The sequence below is a fragment of the Aethalodelphis obliquidens genome, unplaced genomic scaffold (assembly GCF_003676395.1).
Source record: "Aethalodelphis obliquidens isolate GAN/ISIS:26980383/991018 unplaced genomic scaffold, ASM367639v1 scaffold3, whole genome shotgun sequence".
Lineage (NCBI taxonomy): Eukaryota > Metazoa > Chordata > Mammalia > Artiodactyla > Delphinidae > Aethalodelphis > Aethalodelphis obliquidens.
The window spans coordinates 50,125,368-50,149,211 of NW_020837947.1; the positions used below are offsets into that span (position 1 = coordinate 50,125,368).

The window sequence follows — 23,844 nt, forward strand, 5'->3', positions numbered from 1 at the left end:
AAGCCCACGCTCCTAGAGCCCATGCTCCGCAACAAGAGAAGCCACCGCGAGAAGCCCGTGCACTGCAACGAAGAGTAGCCCCTGCTCGCCGCAACTAGAGAAAGCCTGCACACAGCAACGAAGACCCAACAGAGCCAAAAATAAATAAATAAATAAAATAAAAATTAAAAATAAAAAAAATAAATCTACTTTCCTTGAAGGTTAAAGAATTTACATATTTTTAAGAAAGCCATTCTAGAGTTTCACAGTAGCCTTTGTAGATTCTAGTTTTCTGGACTCTGGGACGTTGTTAGATTCTGATTTCCTCCAGTACTTGTTTAAAGTACAAACCTGAATTTCGATGTGTTAGAACTGTATTACATTTTTCAGGAAGAGGAAGAGGCAACACAGAGTAGGTCAGAGAGAAAGTGGCTCTGCTGAAGCAAAAGCAGCCTTTCCAACTCCTGTAAATTCCACTGAGACCTCTCTAGCACCCGGAAACAAATTTCATGACTTAGAGTCAGGCAACCATCTTTACTGAAAGAACTTCCCTTTAGGAAAATGTTTTAATTCTTCCACATAAGGATATACTTTGTGGGAAAACAAGGAACAAGGACTTGTTGAAAAAGAATAAAAGGAATAATAATAAATTAATTTCTAAGTACCATACATCTGGCACATCAAGAAATAGGTAACAAAGCTTCAGGGAAATCTTGTGAATATCAGAAAAATAAAAAGACCAGAAAGCACAAACATAAAAGAAATGGAGAGGAAAAAGTCCAAGTTAAAGCAGAAAAAAATGTGTTCTAAGAATTTTTCAAAATTATAAAGTATTTAAAGACAAAGTACTTAAGGGCAGATGAAGAGCCTCCTATAATAATCATCACAATCTGAATAATAAACTGAAACAGTCCCCCTGGTACACTGTAAAGTATGCAATTTTAATTATGTGATTTTTCTAGCTAATTTCTGCTTCAAAAACAGTAAAGTACTTCTGCTTACAAGGTGGCAGAGACAAGAACTTTTCTGAACCTCTCATATGCACGTTGTCATCAAAATTTAAATTAGCAGAAACATGCCTTTGAGTTAAATCACAATTAGCCCTTAGACAGACCTATTTACTGAGAACCCACTAGGTGCCCAACACTAGCAGCATACACTAAACAACACTTTGCATTTGTAAAGCACTTTTTCCTTTTCAGGTTCTCACAACTGACATTTTTAAAACAAACTATATTTGTTTTTCAGCATTAACTACACATGCTGAACACATCTATTATTATAAATTGCTCCTACTCAGGAGTGTCTGAGTTTTTTTAAATTAATTAATTAATTAATTAATTTTTTGTTTGGCTGCATTGGGTCTTCATTGCTGTGCGTGGGTTTTCTCTAGCTGTGGTGAGTGGGGTCTACTCTTCATTGCGGTGCGCAGGCTTCTCATTGCAGTGGCTTCTCTTGTTGCAGAGCACGGGCTCTAGGCACACGGGATTCAATAGTTGTGGCACGTGGGCTCAGTAGTTGTGGCTCACGGGCTCTAGAGCACAGGCTCAGTAGTTGTGGTGCACGGGCTTAGTTGCTCCGTAGCATGTGGGATCTTCCTGGGCCAGGGATTGAACCCACGTACCCTGCATTGGCAGGAGGATTCTTAATCCCTGTGCCACCAGGGAAGCCCAAGTCTGAGCTTTTAAAAGACAAAATATATCCAGTTGTACTTGTGTATATATATTTTACATAGTTATGTATGGAAGTCAATCAACAATGATAAATACAAACAGACTGACAAAATAAAACACAATTTTCAGAGAACAGAAATGATACATTTGTCAGAAGATGTCCACAAATAATTAACTACTTGAGCACAATAAAGATATTCTCTTAATACTAGAGTTTCTTAAAAAGGATACTCATTATTTTCTAACCATCTGTCATCACTCCTCCCCAAAAAACTAATTAGGGTTTCCACCAATCACACATTATAAATCATGCAAATGTGGATGGCAGAAAACACAGTTTAAAGAAGTTAACATTATAACATTTTGTATTTTAAAAATCACAGGCTTTAGAACTAGGCTTTCATTTTCTAATAATTACCCTGCTTATTTTTCTCATCTTTTCCTGATTAATTATTAGATATTAAACTTAGAAAATGAAAATTAAAAAACAACTTACAGGTAGTAGAGTTCTCCTGCAGCAGGAAGTTCCCTTTTCCGATAATCTATCCCAGAATCTAGCTGGACAGTATTACAGTATTCCTACAATCCAAACACATAAAATATCTTTTTAAACAAATGGTAGCTTAGAATTATAATCTTTCTGCTATCTTATATTTTTTTAATTTTTCAAATTTTCCTCAATAAAATAATGAGTTTAGGACAAAACAAAAGAACTCATGTAAGAATCATAAATGTTGCAATATTAAACATTTATTAAGCCAAAAAATATCAGTTTAATAAAATTAAGATTTGTAGCATGCCTTCCTCAAACTTTGTTAAAACTGTTCTGTCAGCAAATTCCCCAAATAACCGCATTAGATTTTTTTTAATTCCAATTTCCATTATTCTGAAGTGAGAAGCTGGAGGCTATCAGAAAAAATAACTCATGGGTCTTAAGCATCACAATGGGAGACAGTCTAAGAAAGCTGCATCAGAACATTAGCATCCACATTTTAAACTGAATGATTGTTCTAAAGTGATGCTATAGGTATACCTGCCCTTCACTTCTAAATGATAGCCACTGCCCTTGTTCCTTAGCTCCCTCTCCAGCCATCAATGTCTTCAGAGTTCTTTCCTACTATGAATGCTTCCATTCAACCCGAATGGTCCTGTGCCACTGCTGTCCTTGTCTCCTCCCAGTTACTCTTTCCTTTCCATCCTCTGGGGTGCATGTATGCATAGAAACTCCAATACACACACACACACACACACACACACACACACACACACACACACCTTAAAATTCTTACTATGGAAGCAAATGAACTTTTACTACACCTATGTCGGTCGGTTGGCTTTTTGGGAAGATACACACACACACACACACATACACACACACACACTCATTCCAGTAGAACAGTGGTAAGCAAGAGTTCTCAGAACAATTCAAGTAACATTTACAGGCTGATCTTTTTGTTTTCATTCGAAATAAAAATTGCATTAAGAAAACTCATGAGGAAAAACCATATTTTAACAACTTTACTACTTTGATTAATGAAAAACTGCATTTGGAAGCTAAGGTAATTGTGGTGGATTATATATTTCAAAGATGGCTGCAATAATGTCTCCATCTCAACAGGTTGTGACGTTGACCTTCTAACTATCATGAAGTAGGGTCTAGGGACTTCCGTAGTGGTCCAGTGACTAAGACTCAGCACTTCCAATGCAGGGGGCCCAGGTTCGATCCCTGGTCAGGGAACTAGATGCCACATGCTGCAACTAAGATTTCGCATGCCATGACTAAAGATCCCGCGTGCTGCAACTAAGACCTGGCGCAGACAAATAGATAAATATTTAAAAAAAAAAAAGAAGTGGAGTCTATGCTCCCCACTTGAATCCTGTGGCTCTGGTGAAAATGATGCTATACAATAATATCTGATGTGACATTTGAGGCAGCTTCTTTCTTGTTGGCTAGAATACTTGCTCCAGAACCCTAAACTGCCAGGTAAGCATCACCGGTCTGAAAGCAACCAGGAGAGCTTAAAGTAGCCCATAGAGAGGCCTTGAGATGACATGAAGACAGAGGTGTTGAACTGGTCTCCAGCTGTTCCAGTTGTAGCCACTGTCATAATGAGGGAGCCAGAACTGTCAGCTGAGATTTTCTCAAATCCCAGAACCACAGAAACCAGAAGAGATAATAGTGTTATTTTAAGCCTCTAAATTTTGCAGTCATTTGTTATGCAGCAATAGATAATCAGAAGAGCACTATCTGGGCACACTTGGGATGTAGCAACATTCTTCCTCCCTGAAATTACATCCTGGGTTGTACTGCTATGTAAGAGCTCTTCATCATCTGTACTACAGGGAAGAGATTGTACACAGTGGCAGCGAGAATGCATTTCCCCTCCTCCTATGCTACGGCTGCTAAGGGCTCAGGGAAGTAAAATAGGGTGATCAACCATCCCTCTGAGACTGAGAGGTTTCCCCAAGACTGAGGATTTTTTTCCTGAAAGCACCACTTTCAGTACTAATACCACAGGAGTCCTGGGCACACTGGGATAGTTGGTCACCCTCGGAGTGAAGACCAACTGGCCTGGAAGGCTGGAAAAGCTACAGCATTTTGATTTACATATTAGCAATTGTGAATTAGGTTAGAATAAAATAATCCCCAACCCTACAAAGCTAAGCTTTTTTTTTTTTTTTTTGCAGTATACGCGGGCCTCTCACTGACGTGGCCTCTCCCGTTGCAGAGCACAGGCTCCGGACGCGCAGGCCTAGTGGCCATGGCTTACGGGCCTATCCGCTCCGTGGCATGTGGGATCCTCCCGGACCAGGGCATGAACCCATGTCCCCTGCATCGGCAGGCGGACTCTCAACCACTGCGCCACCAGGGAAGCCCAAAGCTAAGCTTTTTGACTACACATTTGAAGAACCACCCCTGAAGCTAAGAGAGTCACGCCACTGTGCAATGCTTGGCCTAAGCAGCCACCCACACCTCCCTAGCTCATCATCCCAAGTGGCTCAAACCTACCCTCAGGGCTCAGGCCCTTAACTCATCTCACCAGAAAGAAATACAGCATTGCCCAAATACATGCATTCCACTCTCCCATTGCCTTAGAGACCTGTAAAAAAAAAAAAAGGTATAGCTATACATCTCTCTTCTCAACTTTAAGTTAATGTAGGAAACCTGGGAAAGGAGACATTTCCTCCCCTGACTCCTGCTATAACTGTGGGGCTCGGCCACCCAGTGCAAAGAAAGAAGGAGATGCACTTGTTCAGCTAGCATTTCTTTCTCTCTCTCTCTCTGAGGGAAATCTGTCCTGGTTTGGTAAGGGCCAACTATTCATAAGCTACCTATAATACAGACAATATACTACATGGTGGAAAAGTATATTCACCTAAGTGTATTTCCCCAGGTTCTCTATTTCTTTTAAACAACAATTTATCTTATATTACTCAATATTCCTAATTTAGTCAAAAATTATTCTTCTTTATTTTTTTGCTATTAAAAAAATAAGGCTAATGAAAGTTATACAAGCTTCAATTTCTCCTTCTGGGTAACGAACTTCTCTCTCATATAAGTGATTAAACCCTACCGAATGATTGCATTTGTACATTCACTAATCACCACCAAGGAATACCTAATCAGCAGCATAAGAACTATAACCAAAGCCCTTAGATGTTAGCCCTTAATTGTCTGAAAAATACTAACACTCAGTTTATATTTTTAAAGAAAAATAAACCTCAAAATTTCTGATCTTATTCACTTAAGCTAGAGTCTTCAAACCACTGTGCAGAAGGGTGGAGGAAAGTGAAAACTAACTTTATTTCCAAGTTGAGGATGAATCTAGTCAAAAGGGCCGGATCTCTAAGCAATTTCCTAATTTCCAGGGATATTTACAAGACCTGTGACCTCTTACCACCATCCAATTCAAATGCATAAAACTAATCAGCCAGCAAACTGAATTTATTTTAAAATGGTTTGTATATTTATGTATACAAAGGACAAATACAATTACACAAGCTAAAAATGCAATTAGGAAACTTGAGGAGGAAAAGGAGGGAGGTTAATTCACCCTTGGGAACATATTCATGAGTCAAAGGCTTTTGACTTTGGAAAGAAAAGTATGCCACTAAAAGAACTGTATTCCAACAGTTTGCATTTTCCTCAAGATCTATTGTGTGTATTTTTAGCAATTCTTAATAATACCATTAGAAAAACAGCATCTCACAAAATAACTTTTTATAGCTTCCAGTCTGGCTTTTCCCTTCCCAGTTGGAACAAAAGAACAATAAATATAGTGGAGAAAAATCCTTTAAAAGTACAACATATTAACCTCGTCAGCAAAGACTGAAGTAATAAAGATTTGCCTCCCTTAAATACTTCTATTATAAAAGTAATATTGCTTACTCTAGAAAATTTGGAAAAACAGAAAAAACAAAAAACCAACCACATAAATCAAAGTTTTATGTTTTATCTAAGTGATGACATTAAATAGGAATTTAAAGATCTAAATTATTGGTGTTTTTCTTGACAGTATTCAACTGTTAGGTTTTATACATTTTTAATAAGTAAGCATAAAAGGAAAAAAGGTTGAGAGTTTTTCTAGTTCTAGGATATAAAATATTTTAATAGCTAAGATCTATCTTTTTGCTTAATTATTAAAAATTGTACCTTTTAAACTAAAAAAAGAGACACATGCTTATTGTAAAAAATTCAAATATCAAACATATAAAAATAGAAAGTTTACCCCCTTCTCATAAAAAAGTTTGCTTATTGCTTATATCCTTCCAAGTTTTTCCTTTACACCTAGAAATGATGACAGACAGAAAGAAAAATTGGGATCATATTACACACAGTTCTAAGCTTAATCCTTCTTGATACCTTAAAATTTCTGAGAGAAATAATTATTTAAATACTGAAAAGCTATACTGCATACTGTACTATTTTGTTTGTTAAAAATACAATTCCATAAGTAAACAACAACTAAGAGTACAAAAAGAAATACTGAACAAAAAAAAGGGTGGGAGACTGGGTGGGGATGTCTTTTTAAATTCTATTTATTTATTTATTTATTTATTTGTGTGTGTGTGTGTGTGTGTGTGTGTGTGTGTGTGTGGTACGCGGGCCTCTCACTGTTGTGGCCTCTCCCGCTGCGGAGCACAGCCTCTGGACGTGCAGGCTCAGCGGCCATGGCTCACGGGCCCAGCCGCTCCGCGGCATGTGGGATCCTCCTGGACCAGGCACGAACCCATGTCCCCTGCATCGGCAGGTGGATTTTCAACCACTGCGCCACCAGGGAAGCCCTCTATTTATTTTTTGAGGCAGCTATACATTCAAATATACATACTGAAGCAGCTATACATTCTGACAGCTGCTTCAGTCTCATTTAAAATAATCATGTGATACTACTTCTAAGATATCAATGATATATAAAAATTCAATACATACTTTTAAGCCTTTTATAATTTAAGTATAACAAATACAGAAAAGTATACAAATAAGTGTCCAGTTCAATCAAGAAATAGAACATTACTAGCACCTCTGAAGCCCCCCTAGTATCCCCTTTTACCTTTCCAAAGGTAACCAGTATCCTGATTCTAGCATCATAGAATTTTGCCTGTTTCTGGAGCTTTATATAAGTAGAATTATATAGTGTGTATTCTTTTGTGAATGGGCTCCTTTATGGTTTACAAGATTCATCCATGCACATGTTTTGGTAGTTGTAGCTTATTGATTGTTGTATCATACCCACAATGTGAATATGCCACAATTTATTGATTCATTCTACTGTTGATGGACATTTGGGTTGCTTCTAGTTATTAGCTCTTTCAAATAATGCAGGCACAAACATTCTTGCACATGATTTTTGGTACATATGTGCACATGCTCTTGCTGGATATATACTGCCTAGAAGAGTAACTGCTTGATCATAGGATAAGAGTATACTCAGCTTTAGTGAATATTGTCAGTTTTCCAAGGTGATTGTGCAACCTTCACTCCCACCAGTAGTGTATGTGCATTCGTTAGTATGTATCAGCTACTGGTATAAAGAAATACAATTGATTTTTGAATAGCGCCCTTAGATCCAGCAGTCTTAGAAACTCACTTATTAATGTAATTTTTTGTATACTGATCTCCAGGATGATACTAAAGATGTTCCATATATTTCATAAGTATGCTGCATTGATTTATTCACAAAAATGTACACCTATGGTTTAACAAGTCCCCTGCAAATTCAATATTTATTTTGAATCATCCTAACAATCATCATAGAATACTATACACTGGGCACATCCCTGGTAACTGGAGATACAATAATAAATAAGATACAGCTTTAGCTCTGACAGTCTGGTAGAATTCAGATATTTTCCTCAAGTTATCATATTCTGCTCCTCCCAATCATAGACTTAACTTTTCAGAGTTGATTAGTCTTCCACCAATTGCTTAGCTATGTGATTTTAGCCTGTTACTTAACCTCTCTGGATGTCAGTTTTCTCCTCCATAAAATAAAGGAATTGAATCATGATGCCTTTCAGTCTAAAATTCCTAACATTATTGCTGAAATTATCTCACTTCAGGGCTAAATTCTTCTTTGGGCTTTTCGAGTTTTGGAGTCTACCTCAAGCCAGCTCAGCTCCTTTGCTTTCTTGATCATCTCATGCTCCAAAGTAAATAAAAACATTTTTTTTTCTCCACTGCCCCACTCCTCCTTCCCTGGCTACCCCAGTTGTCTCTGACACTTAAAACGCCCACACCCTATCACTGTAGCAGGTAAGGTCTGTGTCTCTTTTTTTTAATCAAGCAATTTCAGAATTTCTCTCCCCTGCCAAAGGCAGGAAAGGAAGATATTTAACAATTGCGAAGTACCTATTATGTGACTCAACTGTGCCAGTCAACTGAGGTGAATTTCTCATTATAATCCTTACAATAATCATACACAGAACAAAGTAATCATTTTTATATCCCTATTTTACAGTTAAAGAAATGTATGAGGGAGGTTATTACTATTTCTTTTTAATCACTGCCATGGGTTGAATTGTGTCCCCTGCAAATTCATATGTTGAAGGCCTAATCCTAGTACCTCAGAATGTGACAGTATTTGTAGATAAGAGCCTTTGAAAGGTGACTGCATTAAAATGAGGTGTTTATGTGGGCCCTAATCCAATATAACTGGTGACACAGACGTGTGCACACAAAGGAAGGACCATGTGAAGACGGAGGGAAAAGAGAGCCATCTACAAGTCAAGGAGAGAGGCCTCAGAGAAAATCAACCCCATCAACACCTTGTTCTTGGACTTTTAGCCTCCAGAGCTGTGAGAAAATACATTTCTGTTGCTTGAGCCACCCAGGCTGTGGTATTTTGTTATGGTAGCCCTAGTGAACCAATACAATCACTAATACTCTTGGTCCATCAATAAGCATACAGGAAGGCATTTTTTAAAAAAGAGTAAAAAAGGAAATAATAGTTGTGAGATTAAAAAACAAACAAAAAAGCCAGGACTGAAGCTAAAAACCACACCTATATATACTTGCTTCTAAGCTGAGCCACAAATCTTACCCTTTCTGCAGCTACAGTTGGAAGGGAAAACAGTTTTCCTTTGAATTCATAGAGCTCCAGAGAGGCCACATAGTTTGTAGGTCGCTGAGCCATTATTTGCCCAGATCATTCTTGCCCCCAAATCCATGGTCTTCCCACCATGTCACACTGCTTTATTAAGCAGTAGCCACAGGTTCATTTTCCTTTCACCTTATACAATTTACAGGATTAATTTTTGCTCCCCAACTCCTCCATCCCTGTCCCAAAGTAATTACCTCTGCCCAGTATAAATATGCTAATTACTCTTCTAGAGATCCATGCTGTATGATTCAATTTTTTAAAAAATTTTTATTTATTTATTTGGCTGTGCCGGGTCTTAGTTGTGGCACACAGGATCTTCGTTGCTGCATGCGCGATCTTCATTGCGGCATGCAGGATCTTTAGTTGCAGCAATGTGAACTCTTAGTTGCGATATGTGGGTTCTAGTTCCCCGACCAGGGATCGAACCCGGGCCCCCTGCATTGCGAGCGTGGAGTCTTAGACACTGGACCACCAGGAAGTCCCCGTACTGTATGATTCTATTATGATTTCCTTCAGGTATGTAGTCCAAAACTGTGTATGAGATATATGCAACGATACTAAATCTACACTTTAAGGGGTTGTATTACAGTAAACTTCCATTATATAGGACATTTTCTATGTTTAAAGTGTCTGGCCAACTCACAGTTCACTGTTTTTATGACCTTTACTTGATTATCTAAACTGATGTAGTCAGTCTTGGAAGGTAAACTCCAAGAGAGCAGGGGCTGCCTGCTTAACTCGGGGCACAGCACCATATACTCACGGGCCCACAAAGTAGGACTGGAGTCCAATGATGATGATGATCTCCCCTCTCTCATGAGTTGAAAAAGGAAAGTACAAACTAGTCTCTGATGATTACCCTCTTCTGCAAATTACACATGAAGATTCTGCTCATATTTTAAAAGATCTCATAATAAGACTACCATAAAACCAGTAAGAGAATTTGAGATGTAAATAAGTGGGTCTATCTTTATCATCAACATCATCAAAGAGCAAACAGAGATATATGGGTGTACCTTGTGCCAGAAACCATTCTAAACTCTTTATATTCCTCTTAACCACTCTAAAAGGTAGGCATTATTATTAACATTCTCATTTTACAGATGGATAAGGAAATAAAGCACAGAGAAGTTATGAAACTTGCCCATTGTAAAGAGCACAAAAGTTGTAGACTCAGGATTCAAACCCAAGCATTTTGCTTACAGTGTTCATATTCTTAACTACTTTGCCATGTTGCTACCCCAGGATATGTTCAAGCAACCAGGGCTCTTGCTTGGATATACAAAGCAATGCAAAATTCATGTGGGCTTATGGTCACCTTATCTTTGATAAAGGAGGCAAGAATATACAGTGGAGAAAAGACAGCCTCTCCAATAAGTGGTGCTGGGAAAACTGGACAGCTACATGTAAAAGAATGAAATTACAACACTCCCTAACACCATACACAAAAATAAACTCAAAATGGATTAAAGACCTAAACGTAAGGCCAGACACCATCAAACTCTTAGAGGAAAACATAGGCAGAACACTCTATGACATAAATCACAGCAAGATCCTTTTTGACCCATCTCCTAGAGAAATGGAAATAAAAATAAACAAATGGGACCTAATGAAACTTCAAAGCTTTTGCAAAGCAAAGGAAACCATAAACAAGACCAAAAGACAACCCTCAGAATGGGAGAAAATATTTGCAAATGAAGCAACTGACAAAGGATTAATCTTCAAAATTTACAAGCAGCTCAATACCAAAATAAGAAACAACCCAATCCAAAAATGGGCAGAAGACCTAAATAGACATTTCTCCTAAGAAGATATACAGATTGCCAACAAACACATGAAAGAATGCTCAACATCATTAATCATTAGAGAAATGCAAATCAAAACTACAATGAGGTGTCACCTCACACCAGTCAGAATGGCCATCATCAAAAAAATCTACAAACAGGAGCTTTCCTGGTGGCGCAGTGGTTGAGAGTCCGCCTGCCGATGCAAGGGACACGGATTCGTGCCCCAGTCCGGGAAGATCTCACATGCCGTGGAGCGGCTGGGCCTGAGAGTCATGGCTGCTGAGCCTGCGTGTCCGGAAGCTGTGCTCCGCAACAGGAGAGGTCACAACAGTGAGAGGCCCGCGTACCGCAAAAGAAAAAAAAAAAAATCTGCAAACAATAAATGCTGAAGAGGGTGTGGAGAAAAGGGAACCCTCTTGCACTGTTGGTGGGGATGTAAATTGATACAGCCACTATGGAGAACAGTATGGAGGTTCCTCAAAAAACTAAAAATAGAACTATCACATGACCCGGCAATCCCACTACTGGGCATATACCCTGAGAAAACCAAATTCAAAAAGAGTCATGTACCAAAATGTTCATTGCAGCTCTATTTACAATAGCCAGGACATGGAAGCAACCTAAGCGTTCGTCAACAGATGAATGGATAAAGAAGATGTGGCACATATATACAATGGAATATTACTCCGCCATAAAAAGAAACGAAATTGAGTTATTTGTAATGAGGTGGATGGACCTAGAGTCTGTCATACAGAGTGAAGTAAGTCAGAAAGAGAAAAATAAATACCGTAAGCTAACACATATATATGGAATCTAAGAAAAAAAAAACTGGTCATGAAGAACCTAGGGGCAAGATGGGAATAAAGACACAGACCTACTAGAGAATGGACTTGAGGATACAGGGAGGGGGAAGGGTAAGCTGGGACAAAGTGAGAGAGTGGCATGGACATACATACACTACCAAACGTAAAACAGATAGCTAGTGGGAAGCAGCCGCATAGCACAGGGAAATCAGCTCGGTGCTTTGTGACCACCTAGAGGGGTGGTATAGGGAGGGTGGGAGGGAGGGAGACGCAAGAGGGAAGAGATATGGGGACATATGTATAGGTATAACTGATTCACTTTGTTATATAGCAGAAACTAACACACCATTGTAAAGCAATTATACTCCAATAAAGATGTTTAAAAAATAAAATAAAATGATTGAAAAAACCCAAAATTCATGTGAGCTTATTGGGAAGTTCTTGCAGTACTCTGTTAGCCTGCTGGGGAAAGTCCTACTTCTGTTGCTCATATTCTAACCAAGTAAGGCATCTAGTCTTGACGATTATCTGGAGAAGCAGCTATATTGCAATAACAGATTTGTTTATTTATATACAACCTAGCTCCATACAAAAATGATACAGGGCAGCGTTTTAGAGACTCCGTCCAGCTATATTATACCACACATAACAAACTGGAAGTTTTCCTACAATAATTAAGAAACAGATTTGGGTTTCAAGCCTGTTAAGTTCTATGAGACAAGGATCATATCTATGTTGTTTATTATTGTGTCCCCAGTACCTAGTACAGCATCCAGTACATAGTAAATGCTTGGTAAATACTGATTAACTGAACGGTTCATTAGCAAACTCATCTATGTGCAATGCTTAGGTATAAGTTGGTATGTTAGGAACTACAGAAAGAAGCCAACCAGTACAGTCCTCTGAACTTTTATGGGAATTGACTTAGCAAGATTCTTGCTAAAACTGGACTCAGCACGGATGGACACAGACATTGTAGGCCAAAGTTGAAGCCGAGTAGAGAATAGGGGTCAGAAGAGGCTAACTGAAGTATGGTCCAGGGAAGCCTTTGTTAAAACTCAGCTGAGACAGGAACTCAGCCAAGAGGTTCTGTCTCCTCCAAGTAAGAGTTCCATCCCTAAGCAGGATTTCCTCACACCAAAGAGATAAAACAGAAAAAATTTCCACAACCATAAAACAAAAGTCCTGGGCTATGTTGATTAGGCTGATTATACCCACCACAACCAATTCATGTAGCTTGGGGAATGGCACAAGCTAACTGGTTTAGGTTTGAGTTTCTTAAATCAATGCAAGTGGCAGGGAAGATGGAAATACCCTGGTGAGTAGACCAGTGGTTCTCAACACTGCCTGCATGTTAGCTTTAGCTGGGAATTATTTAGAAAGTGCCGCTCCACTCCCAGGCATTTTTGCGGGGGAGGATTTGGTTGGCTGAATTTGTCTCTTGTTTGAAGCTCCTTCAGCGATTCTAATGGGCAGCCAAGGCTGAGAATCATTGGCTCAGCCTAATCGGGCCCCACCTCTGATCAGTTCCATCCAAATCAAATGGCTACTACACAAAAGCAGAAAGATGAAATGGATTTGGGGGAAATAACCACAATGTCCACCACAGGTGGTAACTAAAGCCACAGGATGACGGAGGGTTGCTCTTTATGATCCTAGACTCACAGAGCCAGGGATTGGTAGCATTGATACCCTTCTTGTTTATGTTTGGATAAAGTGAGGTGAAAAGGAAATCAGCATTACTCTGCAATGGGGGTAATGGACATAAAAGCCTATGTGTTGTCAAGCACTATTTGAATGAACAAAGGAAAAAAAATAAAATAACAAGGAAACAAAGGATTGATAAAACTTAATGTGGGCTAGAGAAATGTTCTAAAGCTGGAGTAGTTTGAGTAGATGAAAAGGGTTTGGAACAAATTTGCCTAGAAAAAAAACTATGGGAATGTACAGAAAGGATAGAAGGAGACCTGGTGGTAAGATACTACAAATGAGTCCAGCAAAGGATTGCAACATCTCAAACACAATGACCATAAGTTTATAGATGACCATAAGTTTTCAACTCACATCTCCCATTGTAAATGAGGTGACATCTTTATCTTTTTGAACACCACCATGATTTGGAACATCCCAATATTCCTTTGAAATAATAAGTTTCTGAATATGTCACTAAAAATATTTTCAAAGTAACTAATTACAAAAAATTTAAAAAGAAGGAGGCAAAGCACCAGCATCTGGTGGCACACCTCATCAAGCTCAGCAAGTGTAGGACTAAGGCCAGCACAACAGTTGTAGGGTCTTCCTGTCAGTGTTTGGAACTTTGAGATGGAACCATGGTCCTTCAATCACACCACCACTCTTACCACCTCTAAAAGGAAAGGTGAAACAGCTGACTGTGGCAACTGCTGCTGTGAACCAGAGGTCTTGTTCAAAACGTCAATAACTTACTTTCTCCTCCATATGCTTTACCTTAGACATACTGATTTCTAGAAAATATGTGGACTTTAGTAAAGTATGGTATTTATCATCTTTAAGCTATCAGGAAACAGGAAATTGTGGAAAGCAAAAATCTGTACTGACTGTCAACCTGGTCAAGACTTTGAGTGCCATTAGCTTATCAGTTTCCTGATAAGACTTAATTAATTTGGATGATCTAAGATATCAGTGTGCATCCCAAATAGCTATGTGGCAGGACGGTGAGCAACAGAATTGATGAAGTCGTGTCCTATCAAATTGTTTTGGCACAGAGATGGAAAACAAAACAAAGAATCCTAATTGTAAGAAGAGACTGTTTCTGTTCATCAGAAAAGTGGTAATCTTTGAGCCAAGGGATGGATGCTACAGAGAGGTTACATGTTTTCTATTTGTTATACAAAGGATGCCCCAAGGCCATTTAATCAAGAAAATAAATATTTAATCATGGTTATCTTTGTAAAACTGCCACAGAAGAATAAAAATTACAACAGCTACAATTTATTGGTAGTTAATTTTACAACAACCTATAAAGATAGAATTATTGGCCTCAATTCACCAATGCAGTACAGGAAATTTAAAAAGATCAAATATTCTGATCTCTACTTGTCTGGAGTTGTTTAGCTCATAGGGCGCAGAAGACCTGAACTCAGGTCTGCAGACCATGTGCTCTTCACCATTACACATACCTCCTATGTTCAGAATAAGACACAGAACAAAACAAAAGTTCAAAAATTCCACCACCCTTAAATATTTTGGTAATTACGATTTTGCAATAACCTATTGCTAACTCAGTATGTAGAAGCAACTTCTAATAAAATTCCCAGAGCATATTACCTCAACTCCATATGATTTGTCATTTATTTATATCCTACTGTGTCATACAAGGGTTAATGTGGCTTCTTAAAAATATGGCATCTTACCATTTGTAAATTCAATTTCGCCATTTAATTATCAGTGACAAATAAAGAGTAATTTGACAGAACCAACCAAAGCTTTAATTGCATAGAAACTTTGACTTAGAAATTCCATTTATAGGAATCCAACCTACAGAAAACATTGACTCATGCAACTAAAAATACATTTGTAAACAGGCTTTTTAAGCATTATTTAAAAAGCAAAAAACTAGAATAAACCTAAGTATAAAAAAACAGATTAGTTATAAAAATGATAGTGCAGCTATAATGTGAAATACAAAGCAGCCATTTAAAAGAATGAGATAGAGTCATATTTGAGATCAAAAGATCTCTAGGATACCTCCAAGGGATAAAAGCACAAGTCAGATTAAGATGTAACTATTACCCCACTGATTTACAACAAAACAAAACTGTATGTTTAGGCATATACAGAGACAGGTATGCATATAAATGCTTGAAAATATACACTAACTTTTTTCCAGCTTTACTGAGATATAATTGACATATCACATAGTGTAAGTTTAAGTTGTTTAACTGATACACTTGGTATATTGCAAAATGATTACCACAGTAGCATTGGTTAACACCTCCATCATCTTACATAATTACCATTTCTTTTTTTGTGGTAAGAATATTTAAGATCTACTCTCTTGGCAACTTTCAAGTATATAATACAGTATCCTTAACTATAATCACCATACTGTACATTAGTCATCTCGTAACTGAAAAGTTTGTAACCTTTAACCAACATTTCCTCATTTCCCCCACTCCCAAGCCTCTGGTGACCACCAATCTACTCTCTGTTTCTATCAGTTCAGCTTTTTTAGATTCCATATATGAGTGATATCATCCAGTATTTGTCCTTCTCGTGTCTGACTTACTTCACTTAGCAGAATGCCCTCAAGGTTCATCTATTTTGTCACAAGTGGCAGGATTTCCTTCTTTGTCTGGGCTGAAAAATATTCCTCTGTGTGTGTGTGTGTGCGTGTGCATGTGTGCCACGTCTTTTTTATCCATTCACCCATTGATTGACACTTAGGTTGTTTCCACAGGTTGGCTACTGTGAATAATTCTGCAAGGAACATGGGAATGCAGATATCTCTTCAAGATAGTGATTTCATCTCCTTTGAATAAATACCCAGAAGTGGGACTGCTGTGTGATATACTAGCTCTCTTTTTATTTAAGGAACTTCCATACTGTTTTCCATAGCGGCTGCACCAATTTACAGCCCCATCAACATTACACAAGGGTTTCCTTTTCTCCATATTCTCCCCAACACATATCTCTTATCCTTTTGAGAGCAGCCATTTTAATAAATGTGAGGTGATATCTCATTGTGGTTTTGATTTGCATTTCCCTGATGTGATTATTGATGATAAGCTTCTTTCTATGTATCTATTGGCCATTTGTATGTCTTCTTTGGAAAAATGTCTATTCAGTTCCTCTGCCCATTTTTTGAAGTACCCTATTACCAGTGTAATGTTGACTAGTTCTCCCTGCAGATCTGTTAGTATTTGCTTAATATACCTAGGTGCTTCAATGTTGCATGCATATGTATTTATGATTGTTATATCTTCTTGATGAATTGATCATTTTATCACTATAATGATCTTCTTTGCCTCTTACTGCAGTTTTTAATTTAAAGTCTATTTTGTCTGATGTAAGTATAGCTATCCCTGCTCTCTTTTGGTTTCCACTTGCATTTAGTATCTCTTTTCATCCCTTCACTTTGAGCCTAGGTGTCCTTAAAACTCAAGTGAGTCTCTTGTAGGCAGCATATAGTTTGGTCTTTTTTTTTTTAAAACCATTCAGCTACTCTATATCTTTTGACTGGAGAGTTAACCCATTTACATTTAGAGTAATTATTGATAGGTAAGGACTTACTAATGCCATCTTATTAATTGTTCTATGGCTGTTTTATAGTTCCCTTGTTCCTCTCTTGCTGCCTTCCTTTGTGAAAAGATAATTTTCCTAGTGGTATGCTATGACTCCCTTCTCTTTATCTTCTGTGAATTTTTGTTTTGTGGTTACTGTGAGGCTTACACAAAATATATTACAGATACAACAGTCTATCTTACACTGATAACAACTTAACTTCAATCACATGCAAAAACTCTACCATTTTACTACCCGATCTTTTTTGTTTTTGATGTCACAGGTTTACCGATTTTATATTATGTACTCATTAACAAATTACTGTTGCTATATAGTTATTTTTAATACTCTTGTCCTTTAAGCTTTATACTAGAGTTAAGTGGCTAACACACCACCACATTACAGGATTAGGGTATTCTGAATTTGACTATGTACTTACCTTTACCAGTGTGCTGTATATTTTCATATGTTTTCATGTTACTAATCACTGTCCTTTCATTTCAGTTTGAAAAACTCCTTTCAGCATTTCTTGTCAGGCAGTTCTAGTGGTAATAAACTTCCTCAGCTTCCGTTTGTCTGAGAAAGTTGTTACCTATACTTTACTTCAAAAGAGCAACTCTTGGTTGGCAAATTTTTTTAATTTCAGCACTTTGAAATAAAATACATCCCATTCTCTCCTCGCCTGTAAGGTTTCTACTGAAAAATCTGCTGCTAGCCTTACAGAGGTTCCCCTATAAGTTACAAGTTTCTTATCTCTTGCAGCTTTTAAGATTTTGTCCTTGATTTCTGACAGTTTTTTTAAAATAAATTTATTTATTTTATTTATTTATTTTTGGCTGCATTGGGTCTTTGTTGCTGCATGTGGGCTTTCTCTAGTTGTGGCGAGCGGGGGCTACTCTTCATTGTGGTGCGTGGGCTTCTCATTGTGGTGGCTTCTCTTGTTGCGGAGCCTGGGCTCTAGGCACTTGGGCTTCAGTATTTGTAGCATGCGGGCTCAGTAGTTGTGGCTCTCGGGCTCTAGAGCACAGGCTCAGTAGTTGTGGTGCATGGGCTTAGTTGCTCCACGGCATGTGGGATATTCCCGGACCAGGGATCGAACCCATGTCCCCTGCACCAGCAGGCGGATTCTCAACCACTGCGCCACCAGGGAAGCCCCAGACAGTTTTATTATAGTGTGTCTTGGAGAGGATTCTTTGAGTTTGTTTGATGACCTATAAGCTTCATGAACCTGGATATCCAAATCTCTCTCCAGAATTGGGAAGTTTTCTGCCATTATTTCTTTAAATAAACTTTCTATCCCCTTTCCCTCTCTTCTCTTTCTGGAACCCCAGTAATTCACAGACTGTTTCTTTTGATGGTATCCCATAGATTATGTAGTCTTTCTTTATTCTTTTCTCTTTGTTCTCCTCCGATTGGATACTTTTAAAGTCCCTGTCTTCAGTCTCACTGATTCTTTCTTCTCCTTGATGAGGTGTGATACTGGATGCTCTCTATTGCATTTTTTTTTCATTTCATTCATTGTGTTCTTCAGCCTCACAATTTCTGTTTGGTTCTTTTTTATGATTTCTATCTATTAAACTTCTCGCTTTGTGTATTGTTTTCCTGATTTTGTTGAATTGTCTTCATGTGTTTTCTTAAAGCCACTGAGTTTCCTTAAAACAGCTATTTTGAATTCCTTATGGTGTAAATCCCATATCTCCATGTCTTTGGGACCAGTTATTGGAAGATTATTGTGATACTTTGGTGGTGTCACTTTTCCTTGATTTTTTGTGTTCCTTGATGTTTTGTGTTGCTGTCTTCACATTTGAAGTAACAGGCACTCCTTTAGTCTATACTAAGTGCTTTCAGGACAGAAATACCTTCCATAAGCCCTACTAGGGATTTTGAGGCTTTCTCAGACCTTCTAAGCAGGGGTCCCCAACCCCCAGGCCACAGACCAGTACCGGTCCATGGCCTCTTAGGAACCAGGCCACACAGCAGGAGGTGAGCAGTGGGTGAGTGAGTGAGGCTTCATCTGCCGCTCTCCATCACTTGCATTACTGCCTGAACCATCTCCCCTCCCCATCCATGGAAACCAGTCCCTGGCACCAAAAAGGTTGGGGACCGCTTCTTCTAAGGATACACCTGCTTGATAATTCTTGCTCCCTCTTGTGGAAGAATTTTTAAGCTTGTATGCCTTCTCTGGATCCTGCAACACACCAAGCTGAGTGCTGACAGCCTCCCTTTTGTTTTCCCAAAGGTGGCACTAAAGCTCAAGTTTGTGGTCTCTCCCTGGTCCGCATATTCAGGTTGACTTTCTGAACATGCTCACAAATCATCTGCTAAAGCTCGCTCCTAGGAGCACACACAGGGCACCAGCCCCAGAGTGCGGGGTTGCGGGGGAGAGTACATAAAGCACTGGGAATGACTTGGACCAGTTGGGGGGGATCTGTGGGCAAGGTGTCCCAGGGGCTGGTAGGAAGGCTTCTTGATGGTGTCCATGAAGCAGTCAGTAGGATCCACCTCCCTTTAATGTCCTCCAAGAGTCCTATCTGCTGCTCTCCCAGCCTCTTCCCATCCTCCAGTCAGGTATCTCCAGATTCAGTACTCTTGATGGGGGAAAAGATAAATGAGCCTCTTTGGAAGCATCTGCATAGCTGGGGAAGCTGGAAGATCATTCACATGCTCTTTCCCCTGCAGGAGAACTCACAGGCCAAGATCCCTCTTGGTCCCAAGCTGTGCTGCCTTGAGGGGACAGTGATGTGGATAAAGTCAAAATATTACTCTTATCCTCTCCAATGCATCCAAATTCGTATTTGTTTTTTGCTCCAGCAGTGTGGTAGAACCTCTCCACTAGAAATCTGGACATCCACAAAGGCTCTCCCTAGTCCTTGAGTGATTGTTTAAGATAGTGTTTCCAGGGGCTCCCAGATCATGGTCAGGATGGCTGGAGCTGGTTCATGGGCCACTGCAGGGTGCACAGAAAGGACCGAGGTCTGTATGTGTTGCCTGACACATGGGTGGGCAAGCCTCCTCCCAGTCCCTTGGTGTATGGTGCTGAATCTGACAGCTCTCACAAAGGTCTGTGGATGGATGTCAAATTGTTGGTGGTGGAGGGGGAAACATGAACAAGAGGCATCTTATTCAGCCAAGATGCTGATGTTACTCCTCCACATTGAATTTTTAACTGTGGTTACTCCTGAAGAGGAAAGTAGTAATGAGGTTGGGGTGGAAGGTAACGGGGAGAGGATGTGGGGAGCAGTGAAGGGGGAACTTTCAATATGCAATATATATACGTTAATATGATGTTTGGATTTTTTAACCTAGCACACATTCATATATCTCTCATGAAATTTTATAAAAGGAAAGATCTTAGAGAACTCCATGTATTGTGCCCAAATAGTGGTGCTCAGAAAAAGCTGATAGCTATCTTACTGAAATCACAGCTATTATACATTTCCAGCTCTGTCATAACAAACAGAATTTTAATTAATATTCCATTCTTCTTTGGCTGTTTACTTTATCCAAGAAAACCAGAGTTCTCATTCTGGAGGTAAAAAAAGAAAAACATAAGAATGACATAGACTGGAAAGAAGTTGATGCATGTACCTTTTGAGAATCTTTTTTTTAAATAATTAATTAATTAATTAATTTCTTTTTGGCTGCGTTGGGTCTTCATTGCTGTACATGGGCTTTCTCTAGTTGTGGCGAGCAGGGGCTACTCTTCATTGCGGTGTGCGGGCTTCTCATTGCAGTGGCTTCTCCTGTTGTGGAGCGTGGGCTCTAGGTGCACGGGCTTCAGTAGTTGCAGCACACAGGCTCAGTAGCTGTGGCTCATGGGCTTAGTTGCTCCGTGGCACGTGGTATCTTCCCGGACCAGGGCTCAAACCCATGTCATCTTCATTGGCAGGTGGATTCTTAACACTGCGCCATCAGGGAGGTCCCGAGAATCTTTTTTATAAGCATGCTACCAAATGCATAATTGCAGCTCCTATAAGTTTCATTTTCTCCCACAAAAAGGAAATGTGTAATACATTTCCAGGCGAATAGGAACTTCCCACTATACATGCAGCTTTGCAAACTCTATTTTTTCAAATCTAGTCAATTTACCCACAAGATTTTTCCTTCTTCTGTACAAATAATCAGAGGTAAATAATAACTTTTCAATCTCAAAATATGTAACCATGTTATAAATACATAAAGTCCATAATGCATATGACTCATTTACACTATAATCACAACTTTTAGAATAATAAGAAAAACTAAGTCTCAATAATATGTTTCTATTTTCAGAGGGTTCATTATTAAGACTTCCAGTATCCAGGGTAGCATTATAAATATTCTAAACTCTAGATCTGCTCTTTCTTCATTGTATTTGCTCAACTTTTTGTCATTTCACTATTCATTAGCACTTTTATCTAAAGATGAAAAGAGAAAGAGAAAGAAGACAAATTCAATCTTTCAGCTTATTCTTATCTCTGATAAAAGATGTGAAGAGTAAATTTTAAGCTACAAGCTAAAACAAGATTTGGATATCACTATATTTAACTTATCACTGCACACGACTAAAGGTAGATTAATAAGGTAAATTATACTTTTATAAAAGAAAGATAAAGATTGATAAATATTTTATCAATATTCTTATTGACAAAAGCAATTGAGAATTAATTCTACCCAAAGACAATAAGATTATAATATATAAATACAGTGAATATATAATGTTAATACACACACACACTGTGCAACATGGTTTGGAAGAAAGAACTCTCAGTAAAAAGCAGGAAATCTGGTTTCCAGACCTGGCTCTGCCAGTAGCTAGGCAATCTTAGGTAAGATGATCTTAGGCATGAGTCAGTTACCTCCACTGCACAACGAGGTGGTAGGATAAATATTCCTAAGGCTCCTTCAAACTCTGACATCCTGTGAGTATGTGTGTACACACACACACACATACACACACACTTACTTTTATTTACAGGCAAGGCTGTACTCACTAGCCTATACAAGTATGGCATGACTGATGTTCACAGCCCAGCACCCATTCTGATTGGTCTGTCAATGCTGTACCAGTTGTTAAACAGTTTGAATTATCATCCTATTTACAGCCACCCCCAAATTACAAAATGTCTAACATGTGTATAGCCCTGTGCTTGCAGTCTGCCTTTTCCAACCATAATGAGGATATTCCAAAGTCAAACAGGCTCTCTTAACCTCCAGTTGTAACTTAGAGTACAACCCCTTTCCTACTACCATTTCCCCCCTCAAAAAGAGTTTCTACACATTTTGTGTTCTGTATTTCTCAGCTCTCACTATTCATATCTTATTTAGTTCCATGTCAGGTAACTTCCCACATACACTGAAACTATTTTTAGCTTTCTTCCTCTGCCTTCACCTTCTCCCTTCTAAGCCTTGTCCAGTTTTCTCAAGAAAGCCTCTACTTCGTTCCAATTAGAGCAAAACAAAATCGTAAGCATGACTATTACACTAGGAATGATGGCAGTGATACATCTAAATAAAGAAATTAAAAGGCAAAACACACACACACACAGAAGAAAAAAAAGGCAAAACAAACTAAAAAAAAAAATTTTTAGGGACTTCCCTGTGGTCCAATGGGTAAAACTCTGCACTCCCAATGCAGGGGGCCCGGGTTCGATCCCTGGTCAGGGAACTAGATCCCACATGCATGCCACAACTAAGAGTCTGCATACCCCAACTAAGAAGTCCGCATGCCGCAACAAAGATCACACATGCCGCAACTAAGGCCTGGCACAGCCAAAATAAATAAATAAATAAATTTAAATTTTAAAGGCAAAACAAAGGTCCAGTTTCATCAACCTCTAAAATTTGTAGACACATACAGGAGCCCATTCAAAATTCACAAAAAATTCCATTTCATCCACTCATCCTCTACAATTATCAGCATTACAGAAGGTAGAAAACTTATTTAAATTTTGTGATTTTACTTTAATATATTGCTGTTTTATATAACTGTTAGCATTATAATCTCCCAACACACAGTTAATCACTCCTCACTCATTCTGTATCGTAGCACAGTATTTTTCCTATACTGTATTATAATTATTTGTTGGTGTGTCTAATTCCTTGATTAGAACATCCTGATTTCCTTGACGGCAGAATTCACCTCAGGACAATATTCATCACTGTAACCCCAGTGACTAAGCACTTAATAAATGCATGTCAAAATCTGAATATTGTTTTCTTCTATTTTATCTTAGAACGGTATAATATTTGAGCTACTTGGGCAATTAGGCTTTTGTTGACTAGCTAGCCCAGGACTTAAATACCACATTTAGGACAATGTTTGGGGGAGAAATCTATCATAGTTCAAAAGAAATAACTTAACAAGTAAACTTCTGAAACAATCTTTTTGAAAATTTGTAGCATGATAAGAGACTTGGCAGTCTTGTAGTCCAATCCCATCATTTACAGAGGAAAAAAAAGTAAAATCAAGCAGATTCGAGAGACTTGCCCAAAGTCAGTGACAGAGCCAGTTTCACAGCAGACTGCCTTCTTAACCCATTGTTTTTTCTGCTGTATCATGGAAACCACATAAATATGTGACATGACTGGGTGGTTTCTTCTGTTTTCAGTTGTTAAAAATTTTAAAGATTTAAGTTATTTTAGACATTATGCCAGAGTTTATTCAGTTAATGAACTATATTTTTCTAATCTATGAATCCTAGCAATTATTATTCATTAATTATTGTCTGAGGAATACACTAAAAGAGCTTCTACATGT

At 38.5% G+C, this 23,844-nt stretch overlaps 1 protein-coding gene across 5 annotated transcripts in view; it reads right to left on the bottom strand.

The window, feature by feature from the left end:
- Nucleotides 1-23,844, bottom strand: part of AFG1L (AFG1 like ATPase) — a 194,383-nt gene that overhangs the window by 63,533 nt on the left and 107,006 nt on the right. For 4 of the 5 annotated variants that reach the window (XM_027089070.1, XM_027089081.1, XM_027089092.1 and 1 more), the window contains exon 8: nt 2,149-2,231. In XM_027089070.1, coding sequence (XP_026944871.1) covers nt 2,149-2,231 — 83 coding nt within the window. Of the gene's footprint in view, nt 1-2,148; nt 2,232-4,693; nt 4,754-23,844 lie in introns of all 5 variants that reach the window. The other variant, XM_027089073.1, reaches the window with a different exon arrangement.